Source organism: Peromyscus eremicus, chromosome 7 (genome assembly GCF_949786415.1).
Source record: "Peromyscus eremicus chromosome 7, PerEre_H2_v1, whole genome shotgun sequence".
NCBI lineage: Eukaryota > Metazoa > Chordata > Mammalia > Rodentia > Cricetidae > Peromyscus > Peromyscus eremicus.
Genome location: NC_081422.1, coordinates 15,608,374 through 15,620,810, shown reverse-complemented (window position 1 = coordinate 15,620,810; position 12,437 = coordinate 15,608,374). Strand labels below are relative to the sequence as shown.

General features: G+C 36.0%; 1 protein-coding gene across 1 annotated transcript; it reads right to left on the bottom strand.

The window, feature by feature from the left end:
* Positions 1-10,647: 10,647 nt before the first annotated feature.
* LOC131914089 (olfactory receptor 7G2-like) lies at positions 10,648-11,592 on the bottom strand. The gene has a single exon (XM_059266682.1). It carries the CDS (start codon positions 11,590-11,592, stop codon positions 10,648-10,650), a length of 945 nt encoding a protein of 314 aa, XP_059122665.1.
* Between the last annotated feature and the right edge of the window lie 845 nt (positions 11,593-12,437).

Here is a 12,437-nt window from a genome sequence, read left to right as displayed (position 1 = left end):
TTTCCAGGTTCTGGCTACTACAAATAGTGCTGCTATGAACATAGTTGAGCATGTATCTTTATGGTATGAATCAGCATTCCTTGGGTATACGCCCAAGAGTGGTATGGCTGGGTCTTGAGGTAGTTCGATTCCTAATTTTCTGAGACACCGCCATACTGATTTCCACAGTGGTTGTACAAGCTTGCACTCCCACCAACAGTGGAGGAGAGTTCCCTTTGCTCCACATCCTCTCCAACATTGACTGTCATTGGTGTTTTTGATCGTAGCCATTCTGACAGGTGTAAGGTGGTATCTCAGAGTCATTTTGATTTGCATTTCTCTGATGATTAAGGATGTTGAGCATTTCTTTAAATGTCTTTCAGCCATTTGTGATTCTTGTTTTGTGAATTCTCTGTTTAGCTCTTTAGCCCAATTTTAAATTAGATTGTTTAGTATTTTGATGTCTAGTTTCTTGAGTTCTTTATGTACTGTGGAGATCAATCCTCTGTCAGATGTGGGGTTGGTGAAGATCTTTTCGAATTCTGTTGGCTGTCTTTTTGTCTTATTGACTGTGTCTTTCACCCTGCAAAAGCTTCTCAATTTTGAGACGTCCCATTTATTAATTGTTGTGCTCAGGGTTTGTGCTGTTGGTGTTATATTTAGGAAATGTTCTCCAGTGTCAATGCATTCAAGAGTACTTCCTACTTTCTTTTCTATTAAGTTTAGTGGAACTGGATTTATGTTGGGGTCCTTGATCCACTTAGACTTGAGTTTTGTGCATGGTAACAGATATGGATCTATTTGTAATCTTTTACATATTGACGTCCAGTTATGCCAGCACCATTTGTTGAAGATACTTTCTTTTTTCCATTGTATAGTTTTGGCTTCTTTGTCAAAAACCAGGTGTTCACATATGCATGGATTAATGTCAGGGTCTTCAATTTGATTCCATTGGTCTGTATGTCGGTTTTTATACTGGCACCAAGCTGTTTTTATTACTGTAGCTCTATAGTAGAGTTTGAGATCAGGGATGGTGATGCCTCCAAAGGTTGCTTTATCTTATAGGTTTCTTTAGCTATCCTGGGTCTTTTGTTTTTCCATATGAAGTTGAGTATTTTTCTTTCCAAGTCTGTGAAGAATTGTGTTGGGATTTTGATGAGGATTGCATTGAATCTGTAGATTGCTTTTGGTAAGATTGCCATTTTTACTGTGTTAATCCTACCTATCCGTGAGCATGGGAGATCCTTCCATTTTCTGATATCTTCTTCAATTTCTTTCTTTAGAGATTTAAAGTTCTTATCAAAAAGGTCCTTCACTTGTTTAGTTAGTGTTATCCCAAGTTATTTTATATTATTTGTGGCTATTGTAAAGGGAAATGTTTCTCTGACTTCTTTCTCAGCCCTTTTATCATTTGTTTATAGGAGGGCTACTGATTTTTTTGAGTTGATCTTGTATCCTGCCACTTTACTGAAGGAGTTTATCAGCTGTAGGAGTTCCCTGGTAGAGTTTTTGGGGTCACTTATGTATACTATCATATCATCTGCAAATAGTGAAAGTTTGACTTCTTCCTTTCCAACTTGTATCCCTTTGATCTCCTTTTGTTGTCTTATTGTTCTAGCTAGAACTTCTAGTACTATATTGAATAAATATGGGGAGAGTGGACAGCCTTGTCTTGTTCCTGAATTTAGTGGTATCGCTTTGAGTTTCTCTCCATTTAATTTAATGTTTGCTGTTGGCTTGCTATACATTGCCTTTATTATGTTTAGGAATGTTCCTTGTATTCCTGATCTTTCTAAGACCTTTATCATGAAGGGGTGTTGGATTTTGTCAAAGGCTTTTTCAGCATCTAATGAGATGATCATGTTGTTTTTTTCTTTCAGTTTGTTTATATGGTGTATTACATTGACAGATTTTCGTATGTTAAACCATCCTTGCATCCCTGGGATGAATCCTACTTGGTCATGATGCATAATTTTTTTGATGTATTCTTGGATTTGGTTTGCCAATATTTTGTTGAGTATTTTTGCATCAATGTTCATAAGGGAGATTGGTCTGTAATTCTCTTTCTTTGTTGCTTCTTTGTGTGGTTTGGGTATCAGGGTAATTGTAGCCTCATAAAAAGAGTTTGGTAGTGTTCCTTCTGTTTCTATTGTGTGAAACAATTTGAAGAGTATTGGTATTAGTTCTTCTTTGAAAGTCTGATAGAATTCTGCACTGAAACCATCTGGTCCTGGGCTTTTTCGGTTGGGAGACTTTTGATGACTGTTTCTATTTCTTTAGGGGTTATTGGTCTATTTAGATAGTTTATCTGGTCTTGATTTAATTTTGGTATATGGTATTTGTCCAGAAAATTGTTCATTTCTTCCTGATTTTCCATTTTTGTGGAGTAGAGGTTTTTGAAGTATGATCTTATGATTCTCTGGATTTCCTTGTTGTCTGTTGTTATGTCTCCCTTTTCATTTCTGATTTTGTTAACTTGGGAGCTCTCTCTCTTGCCTTCTGGTTAATTTGGCTAGGGGTTTGTCTATCTTGTTGATTTTTTCAAAGAATCAACTCTTTGTTTCATTGATTCTTTGTATTGTTCTCTTGTTTTCTATTTCGTTGATTTCAGCCCTCAATTTGATTATTTCCTGGCATCTATTTCTCCTGGGTGAGTTTGTTCCTTTTTGTTCTAGAGCTTTCAGTTGTGCTGTTAATTGATTGGTATGGGACTGCTCCATCTTCTTTATGTGTGCATTTAGAGCTATGAATTTTCCTCTTAGCACTACTTTCATAGTGTCCCATAAGTTTGGGTATGTGGTATATTAATTTTCATTGAATTCTAGGAAATCTTTAATTTCTTTCTTTATTTCTTCTTTGACCCATTGATGTTTCAGGTGGGCATTATTCAGTTTCCATGAGTTTGTAGGCTTTCTATAATTTTTGGTGTTGTTGAAGTCTAACATTAAGGCATGGTGGTCCGATAAGATACAGGAGGTTATTCCATTTTTTTTGTATCTCTTGAGATTTGTTTTGTGGCCAAGCATCTGGTCAGTTTTTGAGAAGGTTCCATGGGGTGCTGAGAAGAAGGTATATTCTTTTGTGTTAGGATGGAATGTTCTATAGATATCTATTAAGTCCATTTGAGTCATAACATCTGTTTGGTCCTTTATTTCTTTGTTAAGTTTCAGTCTGGTAGATCTGTCTTTTGGTGAGAGTGGTGTGTTGAAATCTCCCACTACTAATGTGTGGGGTTTGATGTGCGGTTTAAGCTTTAGTAGTGTTTCTTTTATGAATATGGGTGCTTTTGTATTTGGGGCATAAATGTTTAAAATCGAGACTTCATCTTGGTGGATTTTTCCTGTGATAAATATGTAGTGTTCATCCTGATCTCTTTTGATTGATTTTAGTTTGAAGTCTATTTTATTAGATATTCAGATAGCTACACCAGCTTGTTTCTTAGGTCCATTTGCTTGGAAAGACTTTTCTCAGCCCTTTACTCTGAGGTAGTGTCTGTCTTTGAAGTTAAGGTGTGTTTCTTATATGCAGCAGATGGATGGGTCCTGTTTTCTTATCCATTCTTTTAGCCTGTGTCTTTTTATAGGTGAGTTGAGACCATTGATATTGATGGATATTAATGACCAGTGATTGTTAATTCCTGTTATTTTTTGTGGTTGTGTTGTGTTGTCCTTCTTTGGTATTTGTTGGTATGGGATTATCTATTGCCTGAGTTTTCATTGATGTGTTTAGCTTCTTTGGATTGGATTTTCCCTTCTAGTGCTTTCTGTAGGGCTGGGTTTGTGGACAGGTATTGATTAAATCTGGTTTTATCATTGAATATTTTGTTTACTCTGCCTATGGTGATTGAGAGTTTTGCTGGGTATAATAGTCTGGGTTGGCATCCATGGTCTCTTAGTGTCTGCATAAGATTTGTCCAGGACCTTCTAGCTTTTATAGTCTCTATTGAGAAGTCTGGTGTTATTCTGATGGGTTTGCCTTTACATGTTACTTGGTCTTTTTCCTTTGCGGCTCTTAATATTTTTTCTTTGTTCTGTTTGTTTAGTGTTTTGATTATTATGTGGCGAGGGGACTTTTTTTTGGATCCAGCCTATTTGGTGTTCTGTAAGCTTCTTGTATCTTCATAGGTATTTCTTTCTTTAGGTTAGGAAAGTTTTCTTCTATGATTTTGTTGAATATATTTTCCATGCCTTTGAATTGGTATTCTTCTCCTTCTTCTATCCCTATTATTCTTAGGTTTGGTCTTTTCATGGTATCCCAAATTTCTTGGATGTTTTGTGTTATGACTTTTTTGTCTTTAGTGTTTTCTTTGACTGACACATCTATTTTCTCTATTGTGTCTTCAGTGTCAGAGATTCTCTGTTCCATCTCTTGCATTCGGTTGGTTATGCTTGTTTCTGTAGTTCCTGTTCGTTTAGTCAGGATTTCTATTTCCAGCATTCCCTCAGCATGTTTTCCTTATTGTCTCAAATTCATTTTTCAGATCTTGGAATGTTTCTTTCATCTGTTTAATTGCTTTTTCTTGGCTTTCTTTGATTTCTTCCAATTTTTTGTTCGTTTTTTCTTCCATTTCTTTAAGAGAATTTTGTTTTTCCTCTTTAATGGAGTTTTTCATTTCCTCTTTAAGGGAATCTTTTATTTCTTCTTTAAGGGCCTCTGTCATCTTTTTAAAGTCATTTTTTTTTAGGATTGATTTCTTCTGTTTCTTCTGTCTTGGTATGTTCAGGTCTTGTAGGTGTAGAATCACTAGGTTCTGATGTTGCCATATAGGTCTTTATGTTGCTGCCTGTATGTTTGCATTGGCATCTACTCATCTCTTCCTTTGCTCAGTGCAGGCCATGTCTGTGTCTGAAGGTGCCTCTCTTGTTCTAATTTTTAGTCTTGGTTCACTAGGAGTTCTTGGTTAAATTGGTGCTGTTGGGCTGTTTCTTTGGGAGCAGCTGATCTCAGTCGGTGAAGTATATACTTATGATTCTGGTGATCTGGTTCGGTGGCTGGGCGGCGACTTCTTCTGTGTTCTCAGGTCATGTTTTGCTCATTCGTCAATTTCTCAGCTGATCTTGTTTCCTCAGACTTCAAACTGTAGGGAATCTGAATCCTCTCTCGGATGGATTTCAGCTGAGCAGGGTAGTCTCACCAACACCTCCAAGTTGTTGGGTTTCGAAGGATCAGCAGCTGGGCCCTGGGTTGGCCTCAGACAGAGTGTTCAGATCTGTTCTGGTTCCATCCCACGGATATAGCTTCTTTCCTGGGTGTTGGGATTAAAGGCGTCCCTGTTCTAAGCTCTTGATTAAAAGCTTGTTTTCACTAACTCTTCAGTGGGTAATAGCTCAGTTTCTGGTCTTTATTGCAACTGGGTTTTGGCCGCTGCCCGCCGGGCCTGCCTGCCTCTGCTGGCCGCCACCGGGTCTACCTTCCTCTGCCGGCCACCGCCAGGCCTACCTGCCTCTGCCAGCAGCTGCTGCCACACCTGTCTGCCTCTGCCGGCCAGCGCTGGGCCTACCTGCCTCTGCTGGCCACTGCCAGGCCTACCAGCCTCTGCCGGCCACCACGGCCGCGCCTGTCTGCCTCTCTATATTTTACTTTTAAAAGCTTATATATTTTTAGAACAAGGGGACCAGACACCAGTAAAACAGATGGCCCAGATGATCCAACATTTCAATCACATCTGTAACAGTTCTGCGTCCAAACCAGCTTCAAGGCTGCTGGCTGAGATGGACCATCACACAAAATACCTCAATCAGGAATTGACCATAATTATTAATTTTCTCAGGGTCCCCATAAGATTACCAGCACCTCTAATCAAAAGGTAGTATCCTAGAAAACTATGTCCACATTCCCAAAAAATAGATTATATATATATTTGTCTTTGTTTAGGGGGTTGGTTATAAACTATTATTGGTCAAAGTCAATCTCTTTCTAAAGAAGAAATGGGGATATGATATAGAAATGATGGGGAAAAGGGTACATTATTATGATGAAGAAAGAAATGGTAGATTATTAAATCAACTTTAATCCAAATAACAACTGTTGATCTCAAAATATATTACATTGGTATGAATTTTATTTTATTAATACAAATTTAAAGTCAATTTTGTTATACTTTGTACATTTCTACTCGTTTTAAGGTATTGTGCTTATACAGGTCATTTAAAAATGTAATGTATAATTAAAAATACAGATTGACAGTCATCTATAATAGTCATAGTTATAGTCATATTAGTTAGGTTGTCTATGTATATAAAGATCTGTTTCAATTAGGTTGGTAATCTTCAAATACTTCAAAGACCTACAGAATATGGCATTTAACATGTTTTAAGAGCTTAGACTTTTCTTGACAGAGAGACTTTTCTGCCCTTGGCAGCACCAATTACTTCAAAGAGGGTGATTGGCATTGAAGAAACTCCTTATGGAGTTTGCTTTCAATGTGGCAAGGCTAGCCATTTGGTAAAAACACTGTTCTTACCTGGACTGCTTGATAGTATGCTGTATAAATTGGACATGCAGGATCCACAGGAAAGTGACCACTGAACTTTACCCAAACAAGGTGGGATGGTCCTTCAGGTTCCTGCTTCACAGAAGAAACTGCCAGACATTCTGCAGGACACAGAGGAAAGCAACTGATGAACTTTGCCTATATAGGCAGGACAGTCCTTCAAATTTCTGGCTTCACTAAAAAGTCTGCCAGATACTCTAGGCCTATAGGCTGAAGATAGATGTCCCAATGTTACAAAAGAACTTTGGGTGACTAACCAGGCAGCCAGATGTCTCTGTCATTTCTAGAGTTTTAGAAGTTGCTTGCAATGCACTTCCTATTTACTCAGGATTATGTCCTTCTGGGGTCTTTGATGGAGTTGAAGACTAGATAGTTATAATTATAGTTTTTCTTAGTTATAAGAAAAGGTTAATTTAATAAGAAACACAAAGATAGCATAGAAAATAGAGTATTTTCTTTAATTTTGCCAAATGTAAATCAACTAGCTATTGTGACTATAATTCTTGCTTGATAACTGTCTTGTTATATGTAATATTTCCAATTTAGAGTTAAAAACTTCTTTTTTGATAGAAAGGGGGAATGCTGAGGGATGCTTTTTCTGTGTGCTGTGAATATGTGTTGCTCTCATTGGTAGAGAAATAAAGCTGTTTTGGCCAGTAGCTAGGCAGAATAATATTAGGTGGTACAATCAAACTGAAGATGAAGAAAGATGGAGTCAGGCAGATGCCAGCTAGCCTCCTAGGAAACAAGACATATAGAAAATGAGGTAACAAGTCATGAACAATGTAGAAAATCAAAGATAGGAAATATAGACTAATGTAAATGTAAGAGCTAATTAGTAGTAAACTTCTGAGTGATTTTTGGAAATGGCCACCAGATGAAGCAAGACAGAGAAAAACCTCCATTACACCTGTCTATCTATCCTGCTTAACTATTGGCCAGTTAACTCTTTATTAAACCAATTAGAAGATGCCTTAGAAAGAGACACATCTTTGCAGTGTAAGTAAATGTTCTGTAACAGAGTAATATAGATTCTGTATGTTTACATTACTTTATACTTTCTTGTGCTCATGAAAATTTAGGATTATGCAATAGATTTAGTGTGTACTGTGTGTCCTATTGTGGTAAACAGGGACACACTTGTTTTTCCATGAAATATAATTAATATTGAGATTTATGTGTATTTATGGTAGTTTTATTGTTTGATTATTGAGAAAACTACATGGTACTACATTCTTGCAAACATTGCAAAGCAATACATCTCTGTCCGAAGTAGCATATGCCTTTTGTCTTTGTTACCATTTGCAACTGTGGTGGGCTGATGTGGTTTCTTTATGTGTTTTACTTAGTAAGTGGTAAAGTTTTCACATCAATATCCAAGAACTTCTGTAGTTCAAGGTTTCAAGTGATAACCTTGCCTAGTTTCCTGTGTATCTTGGACTACAGGAATATTCAAATATGCCATCCACTTCATTGTGGTTCAGAGTACTGCAGTTTCTTATATTGGACATTTGTTTCACATTTTCTCGTATGTCTTATTTATTTATATGTTATTTTCCTTGGAGAAATGTTTATACAAAGGATTAACCAAATTTTTTCAGGTTCGCCTGGTAGTTCATGTGCCCACACTTGTCTCTGCCTGTGTATGTAGAAGGCAGATATTGACACTGAGTGTCTTTCTCAATCATTATTCACGTTGATTTTGAGGCATTGTTTCTCTGTAGCTATAGGACAATAAGAAATACCTCAAGATGTTTTTTTTTTATTCATGGAAAAGCATGTCAATATGACTTCAGAGTAGAGTTTAATCACACTACCAATAGTATTCTTCTATGAACAGCATCAGATTAAGTGTACTGAACTGTTAGTGTGTTGTCAATAAGTACATCCTGAAAACTTTCATTTGAACAAATCTTATTGTCATTTTAACTCTTAAATGTTTTAAAACTCTTTTTCCAATTGGAGAATGTAGCTGGAGGTACAATCAAAATATCACTTAGAGAAATGTTTTTTAAAACTTAGAATTTATACCTATTGTTTTTAGAAACAAGTTTTGAAAATTTACATGAAGATTATCTTTCAGATTATTATTTTACCCAAATATAGAAAAGATAAATTAAAAGAGCAAAAGTTTAAGGGAAACTGAAGAAAAAAACAATGAATTCATAGCATCTCTTGATGAGAATTGAGAAACATGCTACATGACAAGTCTAGTGTCCAATTAAAATTTGTGAGTAGGACCACAAGAAATATCCCCCAAAATAAATTGGTGTAATGCATGCCTGCACATTTTATTAATGTCAGAAATATTAGTAAATGTCAATATCTTGGAAGAAACTGTAATTTCTAAGTGAAAAATTCTTGTAAGAATATCAAGATTTGTATTTATACATAGGGCACTGAATTTTTCAATTAAGATCACTTAAGCACTAGTTGACAGTAATTTTTACACCAAATTTGCAGCTAACTATCACTTAAAATGTATAAAAATGAAAGGACCTCGTTCAAAAATGTATTTACAATGGGACAAAATATTTGCTCACACTTCAAATACTAGGACTTTTTGGTTGCCACTATCCATGACATAAATAAATTAAAAAAAGTAAATGATTAGTTGCAAAACTACAAAAAAGGTGAGTTGGAATAATATATAACAGATAACCAAAATTGAGAATTTGTTCACTATGCTTTGTCTAAGTCGAAAGAATAAACTACTGGAATGAATTGTACAGGAATTCATGAAGGCTGAATATCAATGCTAGAAATGTTTAGATTATTATTTCTGAAGAAATATAGACAAAAATAAAAAAGATGACATTAATCCAATCTATTTTTCTATACTAAATTGCTTATAATTTTAATTGTATTTATATCCACAAATATAAAAAGAAAGTCTTTGCTATAAACAAATATTTCTGTTGTGAGTGCCATTTACAATGCTATTATGTAAGATAATTTCCATGATTTGAGGGATTAGGATAGGAGCTTGTCAATCTGATATATAGCACTCAAATAATAGCAAGAATTTGTGTGTGTGAGTGTGAGAGAGAGAGAGAGAGAGAGAGAGAGAGACTTCATAGTGTGTGTGTGTGTGTGTGTGTGTGTGTGTCTGTGTCTGTGTGTGTGTCTGTGTGTGTGTGTTCATAGAAAGACTTACTATAATGGACTTTAGGGCAAATGTATGACTTTACTGGAAAAGTATGAATATGTTTTTATTCACCTAAGTAGGTAACTAATGAGAGACATAAAAAATAACTTCACACAAGTGTAGCTCACTGAACCAATAAATTTATTCAAGAACATGAGTAAATTATAGAGCTGAAAAAATCATAAAGCATACCACAGTGTGGGTGATGGCTCACAGAGGCTTATCCTAGAATTTCTCTGCTCAGTTTCTCCACAACTTCAATAAAGAATCCTCACCCCAGATAATTTGCTGTGACTATAACACGTGGGAGAAGTCGTCTGAATGTTGTCACTTTCAGAGCTTTCTCAGATCCTTAAGTGTTGTTAGCTTCCTGAGTATTAAAGATTCTATATTTTCAATGTAATAGCTACGTAATATGAGGGCACTCCGGGTGCTACCTCTGACATACTGTAAAATATATCTTCAACTTCAATCTAAAGCCAGCTAGAGAATGAGCAAAACATAAGTGTGAATTGGCTATCTCATATATGAACTGATGATTATTTATATCTGAGATTCCAGATTCACAATTTCAGAGGTACATGTAATAGACATTATTTTCTCATTATAATAGAATGAAGTCTTTTTCTTCTTTAAGAACCAATAGCATCCTCATAACAGAAATGGCTAATATTGAGTAATATTTTAAGATAATAATATAATGTAATTATGAGGATTTTGTGTTTTAAAATAATGAAACAGATTATGAAAAAAGTAGCATGGCTCACAGAAACATACACTGTAGGGACTTAGTAATTACTTAATGGGTTATAATATTTAGTTAATCTGAACCAAAGTAGGACTACTTATGAGTGAGTTTTCACTGAGACCAAACCATGAAATCAGGCTGTATATATCTACCACTACACATGCTTAAACCTTTTTTCACATCCAAATGCTATACACTTTCTCTTTAAACAGGTCTATAAATGTTCATTGAATTGGAACCACTACAACACTTTCTGCCTCAATGAATTAGCACACAAAACTACAGAAAATAAATGATCCTAATGATGAGATGCCTCAAGGCTCCCTTGATTTCTTTGCTCCTCAAACTGTAGATGAAAGGATTCAGCATTTGAGGGACCACACTGTACATCATGGATGTGATTACATTGCTGCTGGAAGAGTTAGAAATCGAAGAACTCATGTACACACCTAAGCCAGTCCCATAGAATAAAGACACCACTGAAAGATGAGACCCACAGGTGGAAAAAGCTTTATATCTTCCACCAACTGATGGGATCTTCAGAATAGAGGACACAATTTGAATATAAGAGAAAATAATCCCAGATAGAGGGATAACTGAAAATCCAATGGTTGCCATATAAATGATGATAATATTGATAAATGTATCAGAGCAAGCAAGCTTAGTGACCTGACCGAGTTCACAGAAGAAGTTGGGAATATCCTGTTCTGTACAAAAAGTCAGTGGCAGCAGCAGAAGAGTGTGGAGCACTGCATTTATACTGCTGATGAGAAGGGAAAATAATACTAGTAAGATACATAGGAAAGGGTTCATAATGCTTGTGTATCTTAGAGGTTGACAAATGGCCACATAGCGGTCATAAGCCATCACAGTGAGGAGACAACTTTCTAAAACACAAAATGTCAAGATAAAATACACCTGGGCCAGGCAGCCTACGTAAGTGATGTTCTGGTCATGTGCTTGGATATTCAACATCAACTTTGGGACTGTGGTTGTGCTTGTACAGATATCAGTGAGAGATAGATTGCACAGGAAGAAATACATGGGGGTGTGGAGATGGGAGTCTATGCTTACAGCAAGGATAATGAGTAGGTTTCCCATGATGGTGACGAGGTACATGAACAGGAACAAGTTGAAGATGAGGGGCTGCAGTTCAGGGACATACGCTAGTCCCATGAGAAAGAATTCTGAAATATATGTTTTGTTTGAAGATTCCACATGCATGCTGAATAGTGACAAAAAAAATGTGCAATGAAAATGTTACTTTTTTGCAGTGAATACCAACATCACAGTAGTATGGGAAAGATATAAGCATAATTTTAACATTTTTACTTATTTTAATGAGCTCCAAGTTCATGAAAATAAATTCTTTCACTGAAGCTTGGAGGATTGATTCCTAGGTTAAAAGCACTTCCTTCTCTCGCATAAGACTCAGGTTCATTTCCCTGCACTATCGTCTGAAAGGTCACAGCTCTCTGTGACTCGAGCTCGGGGAACTAATGATCTATGCTGGCTTCCAAAAGGTACCACCTCACATGTGGCACATGCACACTGACAGAGGCACATAAAAATTAAAAAATACTGTTATTGAAATTTCTCACTTTAAAGCTTGAGAACTAATGCACACAAAAGAAAATGTTTCTGAGCTATAAGACAAACTTTAGGCATACTTAAGATTTTTCCCTAAAATGTTCCCTTGTTCCTCCTGTTTATTTATGTTCTAATATTTATTCTGCCTATTGCACACCAAGATATTTCCAAATAACTGAAAAATGAGACTGCATTGAATATTAAAGCATAGATTCTTTCAAAACCATACATGCCTTCAAGCAAAATGAGATATAATAGTGAATATATCAAATTCAAACTCAAAAGCAGTGGCCAAGTATTTTGGCTACAGAATCATCTCTTGTGCCTATTGAATTGCAGTTGAATTGGTTCACATATGAGGTGATGGCATGGACCCAACATACACAGCCTGCAGAGGAAAAGTCTGATCTCTGGTCTTCTGTGTTCTGAATTGAGTCTCCAAACATTCTCCACTTATCCTTCCAGACATTAAATAATTA